At 50.2% G+C, this 21,011-nt stretch overlaps 1 protein-coding gene across 13 annotated transcripts in view; it reads right to left on the reverse strand.

Annotated features, from left to right (window-relative positions):
• GMDS (GDP-mannose 4,6-dehydratase) overlaps positions 1–21,011 on the reverse strand; it is a 442,717-nt gene that overhangs the window by 240,353 nt on the left and 181,353 nt on the right. For all 13 annotated transcript variants that reach the window (XR_008711295.1, XR_008711294.1, XM_055570454.1 and 10 more), the window contains 2 exons: positions 12,335–12,527; positions 11,298–11,402 (listed from right to left, as the gene is read on the reverse strand). Coding sequence is in view for 11 of the 13 variants with exons in the window: in XM_055570454.1 (XP_055426429.1) it covers positions 11,298–11,402; positions 12,335–12,527 (298 nt within the window). In the remaining 2 variants the exon portion in view is untranslated. The remainder of the gene's footprint in view (positions 1–11,297; positions 11,403–12,334; positions 12,528–21,011) is intronic.

The following is a 21,011-nucleotide window of genomic DNA, read 5'->3' on the forward strand; positions in this document are numbered from 1 at the left end:
TGAGCCTAAGCTCTAACTTCCTGAACGGACCCAGGACCGGAAGCCCAGGGGTCCATCAGCTGGTAACTACCAAGATCAGAGAAGCAGTTGGGCCGACTTCCACTGACCCAGTGGGAAATGCTGAATATTCTCAAAGCCTCCTGTCTGAAGTTCTCACCGTCCTGGCATTAAACAGCTTGAGGGAGGAACCACAGGCACCACACCCTGCCCCAGAGCTCAGCTGGCCCCAAAACTCCAGGAGCAGCACGTCCTCCCCGAGGACAGCGCTCCCCACGCACGTGGGGGAGAGGCCCCTCCCCAGTTCCTGGCATCAGAATGGAGCCCCATGGGAGTGCTCTCAGGTCCTCAGGCCCCAGACTCACAGGTTCCTTCCTGTTTTAAAAGCCCAAAGCCGGTGCCACCCTCAGCCCTCCTGGGTCAGACCGGCTGTGCATCTCGGTTCTCAGCAAGGGGCGCCGCCAGCCCGGCTCCACATCTGTGGCGCAGGCTAAGCCTGCACCGCGTGCCGCGCGCGTGGGCAAGCGTCTGACTAAGTGGAAAGGACGTCAGTGGCTCTGGCAAAGCCCCCAGCGTGCCTCGCCCTCACACCCAGGCCACAGCCTCGGGAGCCGCGCTATGCCGTGGGCTCTCCGCCGCGCCCCTCACAGGCGGGCGGGCGGCCGGCTGCCACGATGCTTCAGGACTGCGGATGCCCAGGCCAGAGGCCGCCATCGAGCCCCAAGTCGTCCTCGGCTGGCTGCACGCAAGGCTCCGCTTCCTCTGGCTGCTTACTGCAGCTCCTTCCCCACCCTCCTTTTCTTTCTTTACCACCAGTATTTTCTACAGAAAGAGTTTTCCTCTGCGAAGGATGAGCTTAGGAGAGTAACATGGCTTTAAAGACTTTAGAAGAATCGTTTCTGCTCAGAGTTTGGTCTCTAACTGAACTCTGGGAGTTGAAAATAAACAAGTACAGGACACTTCCCACTGCTACGTGGTGTCCGGTATTCTGGAAATTACTGACACTTCACCACATCTCACCTACCTTAATCATCGCTTAACAAGATCTGAGAGCTGAACTTCTCCAACTTATTCAGGAAAGACAAGTCAGCTCTCCCTTCATGAGCCTCCCCCATTCCTTCATGATTATTGCATTTGAATGTGAGGTGGCCACAGATGGGCGTCCTTTCTCCAGAGCACCTTCAGCAGGGGTGATGTTAACGGTGCGGTAATGACCCTACTTACAGGACTTCCTCCCAAGATCACAGTCCCTTAAGTGAAGACAGTCATCATCCCATTTCACAGGTGAGAAAACTGAGGCTCAGACAGATGCCAGGACTTGCCGGAGCCGCCCCTGCCATTAGCGGAGGAGGCTGGCTGGGATCTAAGCGGGTGACGACTCCTGGGTCCTCCCCTGAATCCAAGCCAATGAAAAAGGGGAGGAAAGCCCTACTATAAACAGGAAAAAGAAAGCTTTGGCTCGAACTAAATTTTGGGGAAAATGCCATTTGAAAAAAAATTTGCAATGTATCTTATAATAAAATTTAAACCATAATTGTATTTTTTTTTCTTAGTATCACCAAAATGTATTGCAGGTTTTTTTTTTTTTTCTGGTTTGCATTTCTTTGACAAAACATTTTGCACTTCACAGGACCATTAATGAAAATATGTGAACCGTTTTTAAAAATACTTAAAAGTTTCATTAATTTTCCCAAGGGTCTCACACAGGCCTTTGCTGTTTATCCATAATCCTTCCATATTCATCATCATCTGTTTTTGGCTTCCCTAATTCAAACATTCACTGGCTTAACTTCCAGAATCTCACTTGCAAATAGCTTTTCCTGTGGTTCCAGTGATTCTCCAGGACCGCCTCCATCTCTTCTTTCTGCAACGCACGGACGCCTCGGCGGCCACTCTAAGCCATCTGTAAACATCACGATTGGTTCTCAGTGTTCCGCTCAAACACACTTCTGGCTGGCAGCCCCGCGGGATATGTGCTATTCAGGCCGCGCCCGCCAGGGCCCCGCTCCGAGGGCCGCTCCCTCAGACGGGGTCTGGGGGTGGTCGGTGTCCAGAGTCCAGCCTCCAGGACTCAGCAAGGGAAGCACAGGAGGAGGGAAGAGAAGGGAGGGGCAGGGAGGCACACAAAGGCGCTCAGTGCAGTGGAACCAAGCTCCTCTGTGGCACACCTGCGCCCCGCTTCTCCCCTGCACGGCCCCCACAGGTACGTAGCACACCGTCAGCTCACCGGTCCTCACAAGACAGCCTGCGCTGGGCGTGGTCCCCGACACGGAAGAGGACCGAGGGCTGCCCGAGTCCCTGCCACGCGGCCCCGGCCCGTGCCTGGCTCTGCGTGGCCTGCGGCCCCGCGGACACTGCCAGCTTACAGGTGGGGGCCGTGCTACGTGAGACCCAACAGTCATCAGTTTGGTTTCAAATGTAAATGCCACAGAAATCGCAAAAAATTTAAAAAAAAAATCAGTGTTAACAATCCCGGAAGTGTCCTCTCAGGGGGAGAGAAGGGACTTGACTTTCTTGAGTGGTAACAACGACTCGCCGAGACCAAGCCTCACTTCAGGGGTCCTTCGTGCGCTTCGCTGGTGGCTCGGCGGCACCTGCCAGTGCAGGAGACACAGGCTCAGTCCCTGGTCCTAAAGACCCCACGAGCCGCGCGGCAGCTGGGCCCGTGCGCCACGACTTCTGGGCTTGTGCTCCGGAGCCTGCGGGCTGCAGCCGCTGAGACCCGCACACCCTGGAGCCCGCACGCCACAGCCAGGGCAGCCCACAGGGAGAGGCGCACGCACTGCAACCAAAGAAAAGCCCCCGGGGCCCCGGAGCCGGCACAGCCGGAAGTAAAGGGACGGTAACATTCTAAAGTCTTAAAGAGAAAAAACAGTCCCGCGTGTCCGATCAGTTACACCTCATCTTCTGCAGAAAAGAACAGGCAGACAGCTCTGTGACATTCAAGCGCCACAGTCCACAGGGGTGACAGGGGCCCGGAGGGCCAGTCAGAGGCCACCAGGAGCCTGGTGGGGCCACGGTGAGCAGCCAGCGACCTCATCGTGAACGCAGGTAGAACGGGTCGGCGTTGCGCCTGCAGGCCTGGGCTGGGCCCTCGTGCGGCTCCTCACGCCTGGATTTCACAACAGGTGGCTGCGCTGTTTTCGGTAATTCAGGCTGTGATGCTCACCCAAAACCAGAGCGCTCTTAATACACAGCTGTACAGGTACATAGTTGGCTGGCGTGATACTGGTTCCCATGCTTCTCAGTATGTCTATAGCACTGCAATTTAAATTTACCAGCCAGATTGACAAATACTAACTGAAGTCATTTTTAAAAAAGATCACCTTATTTACAAATAGACATCCACATACAGAAAGGGGAGTGCTTTCTGCCCATCAGGATTAAATACAAGCCAGTTCCAACTATTTAATGTATACCATGCATCCTCTTATCCCCTAGGGCATTAAACAGCTGTGAGTTTGAATCATTTCAAAGGAAAACTCTCACACTCAGGGACCCTCTACAGAAACGTTACTATGGCCCTGCGCACTGAGGGATGGCCTAGGACATGGATCCACAGTTTATTCCCAAAGGAAAGCTGTGTTCTTGCTCTGATTTACAACGAAAGATAAAAATGCTCATGTACTTTGGAGGTGGAGGGAGTGCAATGGACCCACCCTGGACGTGGGCTGTGGAAGTGGGCCCCTGTGAAGTGAGAGCTCATCCCCAGCAGATCAGAAGAGCCGTGAAGAAATTCCTCTGGTCTCAGGCTTCCCTGACTCAGGCCTGACCTCCGAGACCTAAGGCCTAATCAGTTTTACAGGGAACTATTTAAATCAGATTTCTTTTCTCCTGTGTTTAGGTGAACATTTGCTAAACTCTAGGAAGGAACTTCACTTTCACTTTTCACTTTCATGCATTGGAGAAGGAAATGGCAACCCACTCCAGTGTTCTTGCCTGGAGAATCCCAGGGACGGTGGGGCCTGGTGGGCTGCCATCTCTGGGCTTGCACAGAGTCGGACACGACTGAAGCGACACAGCAGCAGGAAGGACTGACCACAAAGTAAAAGTGCTACATTAAGAAAAAGAAGATGCTGGTCTTGGAGATGACATTCATCTAGATCTTGTGACAACCTCTGGGGCCGTCACCCCGACACGCGCCGGGGGACTCTCGCCCGTGGGGCACCTGTGCTTGTGGGCTGTTTAGGAGCATCCCTGCCCCCAGCACCCCTCCCTCCGGGGGTGAGAACCAAAAGCGTCTTCAGGGGAATCACATGTCCTCTGGGGGCAGGTCACATTCTCCCCACCTCGCTTCCATTCCAGTGGAGAACCTCTAGTCTGGAGGGTTAATCTTATATTTACAGCAATGAATAAAGAACAATCTTTAGAAAACTAAAGGGGAAAACTGTCTAAAATTTTACTATGATTTGAGTACTTAATTCTCTCAATTATACTTTTTAAAAATCTGAAGATTAACTTATGTTAATATAGTTAAGACATTTTAAGCAGCAAAATACTTGGCAAAAAAAAAAAAGCTCAAGTCTAAACCTTAAAACCACAAGTTCATGAACCTTCCAGAGTCTCCCAGTCAGGTGAATACTGTGTTTAGACTGATATATATGATTTCTTACGAAGCCCATGTTTAGAGGAATGTGCTATAGCATCTAGAAAAGCCCCACTCCTAAGCAGTCGCTGGACACACGCGTTTACGGAGTCGAGCTGCGAATCACGGGCGTATCTAAGGCGCTTTACCACTCGCACTGTCGCATGGGGTTGTGATGCATTTTGCACGAGCTCTGCTTTTCCTCTTGGCCAGCTCTTGGTGATGCTCAAGGTCAGTTTTTTACCTTAAGTCACATTTGTATTTTACTGTCATAAAACTAATGTTTCATTATGATCATTTCTATTAAACATCTGAAAGGCACAGTGCGTTTAACCAGAAGAATTCACATCTTTCACCAAAGATATGAGCCATTGCTTCATTCCATTTTGAAGCCCAGCTCTGCTGCTGGGGGTGACCTGCTCCAATGCCAACTCCAAAGCGTCACCACGGGTGATTTCTACAGATACAAGCAACGTGGAGGTCGACCCTCCATCCCCAGGGCTGTGCCAGCCCTGCGTTGACATCAGTCAGTGCCGAGACCTTGAACACCTCACCATCATGCCGCTTCAGCTTCTTCCGTAATGAGACAAATGGGATGAAAAGACTACACTCCTCCTCCTCAAGGATCCTGAGCACCTCGGGGAGCACACGCAGGTGGGTGGCCGCTGCTCGGCCCTGAAAGCTCTTTCAGAGAAACAGCGTCACCTCATGGGCCACTATGTACTTTTACATTAAGAAATCTTAAAAAACAGAAGTGTGTATGAATTACCACATACACAGAAAGAAATGTGTACGTTTAACAAGCCTGTCAAAATATCTCTACAAGTATCTTTAGAGCACTGGATGAACATGTCAGCTGCAGCAAAGACAGCTCGTGAGCACGACGGCCGTCCCAGGGGGCTTGCTTTCAATGTTCCAATCTATAGAAAGTCTCATATTTTATCACGATAACCAATACATTTGAAAAGAAACTACTTTCTCTTCACAAGCTACTTTAAAGTAATTTTAAAACTTCTCAGCATTTTTTACATAGTCTAATTTCTATAGTTAACAGCTCTGTGACATCAGTCTCTGATTAGCTTTCCAAAGAAAGAGCAACAAAAACAAAAAGATTCTTTGCATATGACATTTTCCTCACAGAAATGTAATAGTTCTAGACAATAAGCTCAGCCTTTATTTCCTAGAGAGGGAATATACAGACCTGTGTCTTCACAAGTAAGCTGGCACCTCTGCCACAGGTGTGGCAAGCAGAACACCGCGTGTATTTATGCACACGTAGAAATACGTAAGGAAAACAGACGACGAAGCTCAAGTTTAGAGAAACAAAAGGAGAAGTAAAAGATTTTCAGATGCGTGTCCAGTTTTGTGGCATTTCTCCACGAAGTAAACCAACTCTTCTTTCAATTTAAAAAGAATAGTCCATTTTTACTTCAAAGGGCTGAGTGCACATGAGTGAGAGCAGCGTGCTGGTGTCTGAGCATCACTGCATGCTGCGAGCACGCGGTGACGCGCTGCCATCCTGTTATGGCAGACACTGCTAGACATTAAACTATCACTCGTTGTTAATGTGCTGTAAATGTTACTCAAGGGCCTCCGCTTTCTTACAAGCAAACCTGAAGCATGAGCCACGCGGCACCTCTAAAGAGCGAGCAGGGGGAGGCTCGCCTCTGATCACGGGTGTCTCCACCAGATCGGGGACTCCAAATGGTCACTTCTGGGCCAATGAGAACAACCCCACCCACCTTCAGAGCTACTGTGAGCTCACCACGTGACGAAGTAAATAAGCGTCCTTCCAGAGAACCACCAGGACTGCAAGGAAGAAAAGACACATGGTGCAGGGGAAGCCAGCGGCCGCGTGCCCGGCAGGACCAGCCCAGCCGCCAGGTCGCCTGGGGGCCTCTCGGTGCCCAGCTGACAACATGCTGCAGGAATCCTGCTGCAGGCGGGTTAACCACTGACTCAATGCGATTCATGTTTATTGGAAGCCTTTCTATAAAACTACCTTGCTGCCTTGGGAGAAGCCCATACTATACACAGTTGAATGTTTCTTACTGTGGAGGCTTCAGCTGTTCCCAGGGGATGGAAAGTGGGGAAACAGCAGATGTTTTCTTAAAGGGTCAGACAGTCAACTCTCGGGGCTTTGCAGGCCCCAGGCCTCCAACGTGGACACAGCCACTGATAATGTGCGAGTCCTGGGCATGGCCGGGCTCCTGTGACCCTTCACTTACAAACACAAGCAGGTGGGCAGGACTGGGCACACCAGCCAGAGCTGGCCAACCTCTGATCCAGAATATCTCTATATGAAAAATACCTCTTCCATAAAGTCAGAGGTTCTCATGGAATGTTATGCAAGCAGTCAAAAAGGGCCTTGTCAATTAGCTTCTGTTAGAGAAAAAGCAGAAAGCAGCCCTCATTTCAGCTGCACCTAACAGGCCTTCGTGATGCTGCACCTTCACTGACACTGAGCTTCCCCGCTGCAGCAATGAAGCAACAGTGGGCCAGAGGCAACGGGGCAGCACGGGGGCACGCGCCCAAGCTGCTTAAGAAGACAGATTCCAAGCACCAGGGTATCGCCGGCGAGCAAACAACAGGCAGTTTTAAAGAGGAGCTCTGTGTGTTTACTAAGGTGTGTCAGAGAGAATCTTCTACATCGTTTCCTGCCAACAACTATGCACACGGCAAACAAGCTGGAAGGACGCGCCGTCCGGCACAGGGGGCAGAGCCGAGGCTTGACAGTGACCACAAATGGAGAACGGTCTTCACAAATATCAGTCACTATGCTCTACATCTGAAGCTAATATAACATTTAGTAAATGTTTAACAGCAGGTAGGCTCGAAAATTTTTTTCATGTTTAATATGAAAATCACATGAAAATCATTGCAGATGGTGACTGCAGCCATGAAATTAAAAGACGCTTACTCCTTGGAAGGAAAGTTATGACCAACCTAGATAGCATATTCACAAGCAGAGACATTACTTTGCCAACAAAGGTCCGTCTAGTCAAGGCTATGGTTTTTCCTGTGGTCATGTATGGATGTGAGAGTTGGACTGTGAAGAAGGCTGAGTGCTGAAGAATTGATGCTTTTGAACTGTGGTGTTGGAGAAGACTCTTGAGAGTCCCTTGGACTGCAAGGAGATCCAACCAGTCCATTCTGAAGGAGATCAGCCCTGGGATTTCTTTGGAAGAAATGATGCTAAAGCTGAAACTCCAGTACTTTGGCCACCTCATGCGAAGAGTTGACTCATTGGAAAAGACCCTGATGCTGGGAGGGATTGGGGGCAGGAGGAGAAGAGGACGACACAGGATGAGATGGCTGGATGGCATCACCGACTTGATGCACATGAGTTTGGGTGAACTCCAGGAGCTGGTGATGGACAGGGAGGCCTGGTGTGCTGCGATTCATGGGGTCGCAAAGAGTCGGATACAACTGAGTGACTGAACTGAACTGAACTGAACTGAGGCACTGTTTTAGATGCTAAAGATGAAAGACTATAACACACTCCCTACCATGAAGGAATTCTCAGTCTGCTAAAGAATCTCAAAAAATTAACAATTAACTGTGACAAAACAACAACAGTATTATCAGCTTAATTTAATATGAAGATTAATTTCCAAGTTTCAAGAAATGCTGTGGGTATTCACTATTAGATATCTTATCAAGCAAGTATCACATCATTTTCACACATACCACTATTTTAATCATTTTCCATTATTCAATTATATGGATGAAATAAAAACTGTGATGTCATAGGCTTTCAGAACAAGACGAGGTGGTATGCGCTACGGGTCCACCTCCGCACGTGACGACGAGGAGCAGTGTGCAGGCGCGGCGCCACGTCTGTGCTGAGGTGGGGACCTGCGGGCCGTTCCTGCAGGAGAGTCAGCCGAGGCCTGAGGGTGGGGCTGGAGCCTGATGAGAAAGGGGGCTTCTCTCCACATAACCTCCTTCTACTGTTTACTTTTCTTTAAACTAAAAAAGAAGTATTATTTTCCATTTTGATTGGCATTTCTCTAATAATTAGTGATGGTGAACATCTTTTCATGAGCCTATTAACTATCTATGTCTTCTCTGGAGAAATGTCTATTTAGATCATCTGCCCATTTTTTCATTGGAGTTCTGATTGGGTGTTTTGTGGTGTTTGTTTGTTTGTTTTGATACTGAGCTGTATGAGTTACTTGTATATTTTGGAGATTAATCCCTTGTCTATTGCATCATTTCTAAATATTTCCTCCCATTCTACACATTGTCTTTTCATTTTGTTTATGGCTTCCTTTGCTGCGCAAAAGGTTTTAAGTTTAATTAGGTTTTATTTGGTATCACCACACCAGTGAGAATGGCCATCACCAAAAAGTCTACAGACAATAAACGCTGCAAGGCGTATGACGGAAAGGGACCCTCCGACAGTGGTGGTGGGACTGTGAGCTGGCGCGGTCATTGTGGAGAGCAGCATGGAGGTTCCGTAAAGCAGCAGCCCGGCCTTTTTGTCACCAGGGACCTGTTCATGGAATACAAGTTTTCCGTGGACTGGGGGTGGGAGAGATGGTTTCAGGACGACTCAAGTGCCTGACATTTATTGTGACTTTATTTCTATTATTACATCAGCTCCACCTCAGATCATCAGGCATTATTATACCCCTGAGGCTGGAGACCTTGCATTAAAAAACTAACAGAACCACTACATTACTTAGCAATCCTACTCTTAGACATACACCTGGAGGAAAACAAAATTGGAGACGACGCATGCACCCCAGTGCTCAGTGCAGCACCATATACGAGAGCCAAGGCGCGGAAGGAACATAAATGTTCATCAGCGGAAGGATGGATACAGACGATGTGGTAGATATGCAACAGAATATTTACTCAGCTGTAAGAAAGAACAAAATAATGCCATTTGCAGCAACATGGATGGACCTAGAGATTATCATATTAAACGAAGTCAAAGACAAGTGTCACATGGTATCACGTGCACGCAGAATCTTTAAGTTATAAATGAACTTATTTACGGAACAGAAACAGACTTACAGACACAGAAAACAAACTGTGGTCACCAGTGGAGAAAGGCTGGGGAGGAGTAACTGATGGACTGACCAGTGTCGCGTGTGCCCTAGTGCACACAGAATGGGTAAGCAAGAAGGACCTGCTGCGCCGCACAGGGAACTCGACTCGTTTTGTAGTCACTTATATGGGAAAAGAATCTGTGTGTGTGTGTGTGTGTGTGTGTACATACATATATATATTCAGTTACATTATATACAAATCACTTAATTATACACCGGAAACTAACACCATTATGAATCAACCATACCTTAATAAAAAATAAAGACTCCTTTTAAAAATAAACATTTTTAAACAGTCACTGACACCAGCGCAGACAAACGGCTCTCACTGGGAGGCGCGTGGAGGCCTGAGGGGTTTCCATTTAAAACTGTAAATCTCCTTATTCCACAACTAAGAATGTTTTTCCCTATCCTAACCTAACCCCAAACAACTGAGTTTTCTTTTTTTGCCAGTGGAAAAGTTGAGGGGAGAAGCACAGCAGACAAGACGCACTGACGGGTTTGCGCCTGGGAGGCCGGACGGTCCGTCCCCAGCACCCCGGCCCGGTCAGACGCGGGGACGGCCGGGCGCCCCCTCTCCCGGCTGCTCGGGGCGCCCCGCGGCGCGGCGCCGAGCCTGCTCACTGGCTCTCCCTTCAGAGGCAGAGACGGCCGCCGGGCTCTGATGCTCCAGCACTCCATCGTGGGAAGTTCTAACTGGAGCAATTATAAAATTAAAATGTGCTGCCACTAAACATACCAGGGCCAGCGCCACTCCAGTCTTTCCTCATGACTTGCTGGTTTCATTACGTGGCTACACAGTCACATAAAAATTCACTGACCAAGTTATAAGCATTACTAACTGTTGGGCATGAAACAACCTACAATGCTGGTTTCGCATTCGTTTTCAAGCTAAAAGCCTGAATGACAGTGAAATTTAATAAAACTTCCTAGAACTAAACAGATGACTTTCACTTTGTAGGTGTACATGTTTTGTTAAAGATTTCTCATGCTTTAGTAAACCAGAAATAATGAAAGGAGTACACACTTTCTTATTTAAAGCCTAATATTTGGAAGAGGAGAGTTGGCACGTTGCTCACAGTCTCAAAGGCAACAAGCCAACGCAAACAAACGTGATTCTCTGAAAAAGAAAATACATGAAGATTCTAAGTACAAGCAGTGATTTCAAATGTACCTTAAGACACGCTCTAGAAGCACAGAAACGCCTGGGTGCTTGTTGACTGGAATGTAAAGAAGGAATATTGAGTACACAGCTGATTCAAAGTGAGGAAGGGGAGACTCCAAGGTGGAGGCTTTGGAGCAACAGCGACACGGGGAAGAAGCCCTGGCTCCCGCCCGGCCCCTCGTATTCCAAGGACACCTCCTGACTCCCGGGTTCAAACACGCGTGGTGAGCGCTTCCGATGGGAATGGTAAGCCTGGGGCGCACTCAGCTCCATCTGAATAAACCCCTATCAAAGCTAGTAGGCGATCCAGGCTGGGCTCCCGTGTCTCCATCGCCTGCTTCCGACACTCGCATCATTAAAAGCAGATGTGAAGCGGCCCCGGGCTGCACAGCACACGTGTACAACCCATGCACACACGCGCGCGCACGCACACACACACGCGTCCCTGCCTGGAGCCAGGCGCCCTCCTCCCATTGGCACCTGCACGGACCTCTCCGGGGGCTCTCGTGGTTGAAGAGGATGCCGTTCACTGCGAACAGGTTGTACGCCTCCCGGAAGTTCACCACGATCCAGTACGCGTAGAGCTTCGCTGCCCCTGTGGGATAAACGTTTAAAAGCAAATCAAAGACAGCGTCGTACTGTAAAGCAGATTTTCACTCAAACAAGTAACAACTTGCAGAATTTACAGCTCACGATGTATCAAGATAGGGAAAAAATGAATCAAAAGCCAAGGACAAAATAAAGGTTCCTTTGCCAGTTAGGCATGAAACAAGGAAACACTTAAGTCGCTTCCCTCTGTAACGGCCACAGCCCTGCCTTCACAGCCTAACTCAACTGCAGTGCGCGGCACAGCAAAGTGACCTTTCTTAGGCCTCAGCCCCTGTTTCTTTAAGGAAGCAGTAAGTGAAAAACCTGAATCTTGATATTCTAGCTGCTTTAAATTTTATCACTAAAGTCTTCTGTGAATATTCTTTTTATAAATATATTAGATGCGATAGATTTGTCTATCTGTTTTAGGGTTTCCCTGCTGGCTCAGATGGCAAAGAATTTGCCTGCAATGCAGGAGATCAATTCGATCCCTGGGTTGGGAAGACCCGCCTGGAGAAGGGAATGGTAACCCACGCCAGTATTCTTGCCTGGAGAATCCCATGGACAGAGGAGCCTGGCAGGCTATAGTCCATGGGGTCACAAGGAGTCAGACACGACTGAGCGACTAACACTTCCACTTAAGGGTTTGAGCTCAGGGAGAATTTAAACTGGGAAATGGAATAAACACCAGACATATCACTTCAGCACAACCCACAACAGTCCAGTATGAAGAATCTTGGAGGAAGCAACTTCCCTCTCACAGCGCTCTGTCTGGAGGGTGCGGTGAGTCAGCGATTTCACCCCAGAGGCAAGGGCAGCAGGACCCCCTGCCTGCGCACAGGCGTCTGGCCGGCAAGTCACGCACCTCGGTCCGTCTGCATAGCCACCGCCCACCACGTGTCGCCAGCCCCGGAGCAGGACGGGGCCACACGTTCTCACCGTAAGGGGAGCGCGGGTAGAAAGGCGTGGTCTCCTTCTGAGGTATCTCTTGCACCTTCCCGTAGAGCTCACTCGTCGAGGCTTGGTAGAACCGCACCGAGCTGATAAGGCCGCAGGTCTTCACCGCGTCCAGGAGCCGCAAGGTGCCCACGCCATCCACGTCGGCCGTGTACTCCGCCAGGTCGAACGAGATCTGGAGACAGCAGGTGCCGATGCGGCCACGTTAGTGCAGACCAGCAGCAAAGACCCCCAGAGGCAACGGCTGCAACTGCTACTCGGAAGGGCTCTGTTTGTGGGAAAGTATTATTTTCCAGCAGCAGAGTAAGAGTGTGGATGTCATCAGTTTCTAACATCAGGTGGATGAAAAAATACCTTAAGAAAGTGGTATCAATTCCCTGTGTAACACAGGGAATGCCTGAACCACATACATCACCTGCTAACTCCAGGCTCAAGTCCCTGGGGCTGGGCTTCTCAAAACGCAAGCCTCTGCTCCACAGAATCATCAGGGTGCCTGGGTGTCCCCGAAAAATTCAGCTGGAACCAATCTCTGGGTGGGGGGTGGCTAGGAATCCACATTTTCAATGAGCCCCGTTTAATTGTTATGCACAGATTAAGTTTGGGAACATGTGATTAGAACACAGTTGATTATTAAAAGAACTGTTTTATCTTCTATTTTTAATTAAGCTACAAGCATGACTTTTTAGTACCTTATATTATATACATAATGATGCTGAAACTCCAGTACTTTGGCCACCTCATGCGAAGAGTTGACTCACTGGAAAAGACTCTGATGCTGGGAGGGATTGGGGGCAAGAAGGGGATGACAGAGGATGAGATGGCTGGATGGCATCACGACTCGATGGACGTGAGTCTCAGTGAACTCCGGGAGTTGGTGATGGACAGGGAGGCCTGGCGTGCTGCAATTTATGGGGTCACAAAGAGTTGGACACGACTGAGCAACTGATCTGATCTGATCTGATACATAATCATATAGGCTTCCCAGGTGGCTTAGTGGTAAAGAACCTTCTTGCCAATGCAGGAGATGTGGGTTCAATCCTGGGTTGGGAAGATCCCCGGAGAAGGAAATCCTCCAGTATTTTTGCCTGGAGGATCCCATGGACAGAGGAGCCTGGTCGGCTATAGTCCATGGGGTTGCAAAGTCGGTCATGATTTAACGACTAAAAAACACACATATCTTTTAATTATAAGACACACTGAATACAGAAAGATGCTAATGCATGTTGAGTTGATGGGCTTTGAAGAAGAGGGTGTTAAGGAATCACTCAGTACTCTGCAGCTCTCACATGTTTTATTTAAAAATAAATGTGACCAATGTGCTTTTTACTTCAATTAACTGTAAGTATAATAAATAAATTAACCTAATATTAAAATCTCCTAAGCTAATAAAAACCGTTGTCTGAAAATCGCTGTCCTGGAGTACTCACGGGCACACACACCCAGGCAGGTAGGCACGCGGTCAGCCTCGCGCTGCACGCGGCGTGCCCCGTCCCGGGGGCCTGCCCTGCCCTCCTCTCTGCCCACACAGCCCAGAGGCCCGCACGTCCGTCCACCCAGCCTTCACTCACTGTCCAGCTTCTCCATTAAAACGAGGCTCCTGAGGGCAGAGATACCTTGTGTTGAGCAGGAGCCCTGGGCCTGAAACGTGGCTTGTGCCAGTGTTTGGGAGATGAATGAAGACAGCATGTGAACCACTGAGATTTAAATGTGGAACACAGAAATATCAAATAAAACTACAAAGACTACGAGAAAACACGGGCTACCAGAAGACGGAAGAAGGTTGATAACCTAATCTTACTGAAATAGTTACAATTAACAAGAAACTCGGTCAATTTCAAAACTTCGGCGTAACAGTTACAGCAAAGGCTGCGCAGTCCCGCTGCACAAAGACGCAGAGCTCAGAGCGAGGGCCGTCAGGAGAGCAGGCGCCGCCCCGACACGCTCACCGCCAGGCCCATCAGGACAGTGGCAGGGCCACCGGGACCCAGGGCGCTTAAAGCCAAAGGAAAATAGGAAACTTAAGTTCAAATATACAGCAGATTGCTCTGATCAACATTCAAAGATATAAACATGTATCCCAGAGTTATCCTCATTCAGAGAGGAGTGGAAATCTGAGCCTCCCACCCAGAGTGCTGTGGGGACCCAGATGGAGGAGCTGGAGGCCTGCCCTGCACCCCGCATGACCAAGCAACGCGTGAGCGTGGATTCTGGAAGCGTGCTTACTGGACCAGCCCGGCTCTCGGCACGGGGCTCACGCCACGCAGGCCCAGTAAGGTCGCCAGTCACGGCACCCTCACACCCCTCCCGGGCAGCACCTCCTCCTGGCGTCACCTCTGACCTCAGAGCCCTAGCGCCCACGGTCTAGTGGCCCAGAGCCCCCAGGACAGGAGCCGTGCATGTGTGTGTGCGTGCCTGTTTTCCTGTTTTCCCGCCAGTGGGAACCTGAACACAGAGGATGGCATGGAGTCTGAAGTGCAGGCAGGTAACTTCTAAGTGACCTGAGCATACAGTTAATAAGGGAGTGGACTTTACGCGGGAAGCAAACTTGATTTCTGAAATCTCAAGGAAGGAGCCAGCGTTTCCTGAGTACAGATGTTGCCTCAGACCCTCAGAGGCTGCTGCTGCAGGAGAACTCCGTGTGGGAAGAGGCAGCCGGGCCCTGGGCGCCACCTCCGCCTCCGGGAGACGCGGGACCACACAGGCAGCCGCCCGCTGCCGCGCCTCCTCAGAGCTGGAATCTGCAAGTGAGAGTATTAACCAAGGAGAGCAACAATGAAACACCCGTCTCCACGGACACGGCGCTTGGTGGGCAGCGCTCAGTGGGCAGCCACCTCCTCGCATCTGGGACGAGAGGAGATCAGAGCAGGGCGGAGGGGCCGGCAGGGGGCTGGCCCGGGGGGCTGCAGCCTGGCAGAGGGGCTTCCTGGCCGATCTGGGGTGAGGGGCAGCGCTGTTTATGGGGCGTGCACCCCGAGCAGCAGGGCACCCGTCCTAAGTGCAAGACCTGCAAAGGTGAAGGAGTCCCCCCGCCTGCCTCCGGGTGCAGAACAGCGAGGGGAGTGGAGGGGCCCTCAAGGCTGAGGCTACTGGAACTGAGGGGGTGGGGCTGAGACGGCTACAGGGTCTGGGGACCACGGCGGGTAGGGGCCCAGAAACTCAGAGGAGGGGAGAGGGCATGGACGGAGGAGAGAAGGCTCAGGGAGGAGACACCCACGCAGCCAGTGGAGACAGGGTGGGAGGCCCCCTGATGGGGGGGTCACCCTGGCTGTGCTGGGAACCAGAAGGCTCCAGCTCAGACGGGAAAAGCCAAGGACAGAGGCCGGCCACACTGGGGGAGGCGGGGGTGCAGTCTTGCTCAGTGGCCACTGGGCAGCCAGTGATGGTGCCAGAACAGAGGAAGGGCGTCGTTTCAATCGGGCCTTTGCACTGTGGACTCGCCCCCAGCCTTGGCTCTCTGTGCCTCTACACCAGAACCTCCTGACACTCACAAGCCCAGTTTTATACGATCTTTTCCTTATCTCACTATAATTATATTTTTATTCAAAAACATACAATGATAACTTGAAACATCTAACAATCATAAGGTTATCAGTCCGTCAGCGTGTCGAATTCTACCCAGACTAAACAAAGGGGACTGCTGCTGCTGCTGCTAAGTCGCTTCAGTCGTGTCCGACTCGGTGCGACCCCATAGACGGCAGCTCACCAGGCTCCCCCGTCCCTGGGATTCTCCAGGCAAGAACACTGGAGTGGGTTGCCATTTCCCCCTCCAATGCGTGAAAGTGAAAAGTGAAAGTGAAGTCGCTCAGTCATGTCTGACTCTGTGCGACCCCATGGACTGCAGCCCCCCAGGCTCCTCCGACCATGGGATTTTCCAGGCAAGAGTACTGGAGTGGGGTGCCATCTCTGTGCAACTCTACACACCCAACTCAGTTTCCATTGGAAGTGAAAATCGCTCAGTCATGTCTGACTCTTTGCGACCCCATGGACTACACATCCCTGGAATTCTCCAGGCGAGAATACTGGAGTGGGGAGCCTTTCCCTTTAGGTTTTTTAAAAAATATTCCAAGTGGACTAAAGATTCCCACAGGGAATCAGAACATTCATGGTGTCTGGACAAGATAACCGCCCCAGGCACCATGCTCCTGACAACTCCAATCTCACGAGAGCCGTTTGTCCACTGCCCACGTGGGGGTCCCCGTCCCCCACCCATCTGATCAGCACACAGCAGGACACGAAACCGTTTGTGGAACAGACAAAGGACAAGTTTCGACTTCTCTCCCGATTCCACTTTTCATCCATAAAGACGAACAGAAACGCTGACTAATCAGAACCTTGGCCCAGTCTCTCAGAACCCACACCCGCTCCATGAACAAGCTCCCCCCACCCACGTCGGGGCCTGATGCACACAGCCACACGGCACATCGCTGCATCTTCGATTACTCTACGGTCTGGATCACAGCAGGCTCCTGACCTCGGTAACTAGTCCCAAAACCACATAGGTGTATGAAGGCATTAATGTGACACTGTTTTTGGACAGATAATAAAAAAGTGAATGACCAATCTAGCTCTGAGCCCTAGCTGATAAAGTTCACAACTTCAGTCTTCCGCATGGCTCTGATCACACACACAGGGAGGCTCTAACTGCCCTGAAGCCTGGGGCCAGGAGGCCTGGGAGTGACTGGAGGGATTATCTGCATCAGGGGGACTCAGGCAAGAGCCTTAAACACTTAAGCAAGGGATTAAAGTGTCTGTTGAAGACAGTCCAGAGGTGACCACAGGATTTGACTGACTCTTGTCGCCCGTCACCACGCAGGCAGTGGGGACTCGGGGAGCCCTCGGGACAGACCGAGTCTGAGCAGCGGCTCGGTAATGCACAGGATGACCGAAACGGTGTCCACTCTTAGCATAAAGCATCCCTTTCTCTTTCAACCACTGTCATGACAGCTGGAGTGGCCACTACTACACACTGGAGTAGGAATTCAGCACTTCCCTTTGCATCTAAACAGCTAACTGTTCTTTAGTCCACAGACCATCAGGACAGCAACCACAAAACGAGAACTGCTGGAAACGCTCCGTGGGCCTGAGAAGCTACAAAGCGCACAGCTGCAGGAACGTGGGTCCCGTTTTGTGAGGGAAGAGAATTTCATTAAGACGAAGAGGAGCCAGAGCTCCTGGCAGGAAACTAACAGCTCAGGGAGATTTAGCCTCAAGGCAAGTGGCGTGTCCGAGTGTCCCGGCTCAAGACAGACCACAGCAGCAGCGCGGCGTGTGGGCACAAATGGTTTTCTGTCCTTTTTGCCTCCATTTCTCTTGAGGTGCTTTTTCTCCCAAAATTAGCACATAAGCATATAATGTACCAATTTTAGAAGAAATAACATACTAAGCCATTGGGGGAAATGAACAAAACACGTCAGGACACTGAAAACTGGACCGAGGAGGCCGTGCATTTAGATGAGAGAAAGAGAGAAAGGTGACGGCAGCCACACCCTCAGACCCCACAGAGCTCAGGCTGAGAATGAGAAAGGAGCAGTCTCACTGTGAAGAGCAGAGATGCAGAACAGAAGGCAGTGCCCCCGCCCGTGCGTGGGGAGGCCTCCGGTCACCACCCTCCAGGAGCGCCTTCTGCATGCACAGAGTCCGAGAGAGTCCAGAGGACTCAGAGCAGCCGTTACGCAGGCAGAGGGCTCAGGAGGTGAGATTTCTTTCCATTGTGAGCTCTGAGACAGGAAGTGGGTGCAGTGACTCAGGCTCTGTTAAATAATAGAGGATATGAATAGAAAGATGATAAACCTGCTCATTAGGATCGAGAAGACCTGACCGGGGCACACCCTTCACTGAAGTCTGATTAGGCACTAAATTAACAAAACAGAAGTCCGTCTTCAGCTGAGCAGTGTTTTGAAAAACAATCTGCTTAATATGCTCCCTCTGGAGCAACCCATGCTCTTGAGAAGCAGGTTGTGCATAAAAGAAACCACGGTCTTAGGGGTAGGCACACGCCTCCATCTGCTCTCCATCATGCCCAGTGCAGGGTGATATTCCGTGAGGACACGAATAAAAAGGAGCCAAGTATTCCAATACCTCCAAACACGGCAGATCTCCTCAGAAAGGACAGGGACATCGAAATCGCTCCTTCCTCTCAGAACGCCTTTCTCTAAACCCCAGTGTCCGTTCTAGACCAGAGTCACTCCCACAGGAGCAAAATGATGTGAAAACCTGGGGCAGCCCTAAGGCTGAGGCAGCTCAGCGACTGCAGGCTCTAGGGGAAAACATCATTACCAACAGCGTTGCTGCTATTAACACTTTGAGTATGTGTTTAGTGCTATTAAATGGCATTTTAAAAGTAGTATTTTCTATAACAAAAAAGTGCATAAGCAGGTATTAGCCATACACTTTCAAAATGTGAAAAAAAATACTGTGTTTTCATGGGTTTTTTTCCACATTGAAACTGCTGTGTGGTACAAAATTTAGATTTTACAGGAAAACAAAGGTCACGCTGGACAGGAGATATGTCTTACTCTCTTTTGAACACCATCCAGTGTGATGCCTGCCGACGTCTGTCCCCCTGAGGTCTGTGAGCTGATGTGACTGAGCAGAGACAGGAGGCCGGGTAGGGGGGCAGATGGCCACACAGACTGCACGTCAGACCAACAGACACGAGACCAAGAGGAAACTGAGTTCAGAGCAAACGGGGAAATAACAGCATCCAAGTCAGAGCTGAGCAGGGAAAGAGAGCACTAGAATGAGCGTGTGAGTTCTCAGAAGAAGGAAACGCAGCTTGCCGTGACAGCAGCTTCCTTGGGTGAGGAAAAGACGCCTCTGGGTGTGTGACGGGGGGTGACAAACGAGGAGAGGGTGCCACAGGAGGTGCTGACAACAGCTGATCGAAACTCTCGGCTTTCCTCCTCGTGTTGTCAACAACCTCAGCCTCAGTGCCTTTCCCCCACATACAGTCCTTTCCAGGCTCATTCCTCTGTATAACTGAGGACACCACACACGTGTCCAGCAACCATCCTCTTGACTGACATGATGGTCAGTGGGAGCAAGGGAAACAAAGGCTCCACGTTCTATTCCAAGCAGCCAGTGAGCAACGTGGCCAGAGGTGCAGCAGGAAAGAGGGCTGGCCTTGAAGGAGAAGGGCGTCCGGGCAGCCTGGGCACCCCACCCTGCACAACGCAGCTGCTCCTCGTGACCCCGATGTCCATGCTGAGTCTACCCCCGAACACCCGGGTCTCTCACCATGACCTTTGCACAGACGCAATGTTCCAAACACACCTCCCAGCCTCTGGTCCTGGCCTTTCTAAACTCCATCTTCCACGCTACCAGAATGACCTTCCCAAAATGTAAAATCTAATCAGGCCACATTCTTCTTGAGGTAGAATGGCTCCTCACAGCATTCAGATGAAGTTCAAACACCTTAGTTTAAATAATTCAAAAACAATTATTTACTCATGCTAAAGAGAGAACCAACAAGATCTACAATTCAGGAGAGAATTTACACAAGAGGAAATGAAAATAACAGCACATTCTGAAAATGACCTTAAATATTCTCCCTAAATATCTCCTTCATGTTGACTTCATATACATCCCAAAGAGACCAAAAAATTAATAACATCAGCTAAAAACAGGGAATAATTTTTGAAAACAGGCAAAATGAAACAATAACAGAGTGGAAAAGACTGAAAATACTGGAAATAAGCAGTCTGTGAAATCCAAACTGTGGCGACTGAAGACAGGCAAAGTTTTTAGAAAAGACGCCTAGAAACACCACAGCAAAACTACACACGGAAAGAATGACCACATTTTGTGAGACTTGGGTTTCTTCAATCTTCAATAGCTAGCACAGAGCCAGGAATGTCGCCCCAAAACACACAGATGCAGTGAAGGGAGGGAGAGAGGTGGGGAAGGCTGATGGGCCAGGGAACGAGAGCTGGATACAAGCCAGGTCCCCGGAGTCAGAGGTGGCCCGAGTTTGCCGCCGTGAGCCTGCCCTGGCGGAAGCAGGGTGAGTCAGCAAGTGCACGTGGCCTGGGGTGCACGCAGGGCTTTATTCCGAGCAGAACTGCTTTGTGTCTGGATGCAGAAAGCTTAGGCATATTTATGACGGCTTGAAAAGTGGATGACCTAGAAAACTAGTGAGTGCCAATAATTTCAAGTTTCAGCATTTCTGTTATTCAAAAGAACATCACTTTCCTCTAAGATTTATTATAGTAAGACAAGGTCTTAAATCATAGGTAATCTGCAAATGATGTTCTTTGTGTTCTTAAAAATGTCTGAGAAAATGACCTTCCCTGGGAGTTCTCTGAGTGAGATGAGATGTTGGTGCCTGCTCTGCCTCCCTGAAATGTTAGGTGCCCTGGAGAGTAACTGCCTGGGCAGTGCCAGTGCGGCCTGGGCAGGTCCAGCCTGAGCAGGGGCACCTCCCGCGATGCCAGACACTGCAGCCTGGGCGCTGCTAAACTCGCCACCCTCAGCGACCCTGGCGTTCCATCTGCAGGCAGTGCCAACGGTCTCCCCTACGAAGCCAGTCTTTCACTGCCTTAAAGAGAGCAGAGTACACACTACTAATTAAGCCGCAAAGCCAGTTGAATTAAGTTCATAAGGATGCAGTGCAGCATGGCCACAATGGTTTAACATCAGCTTATCTTCAAACTTCTACACA

Source organism: Bubalus kerabau, chromosome 3 (assembly GCF_029407905.1).
Source record: "Bubalus kerabau isolate K-KA32 ecotype Philippines breed swamp buffalo chromosome 3, PCC_UOA_SB_1v2, whole genome shotgun sequence".
NCBI lineage: Eukaryota > Metazoa > Chordata > Mammalia > Artiodactyla > Bovidae > Bubalus > Bubalus kerabau.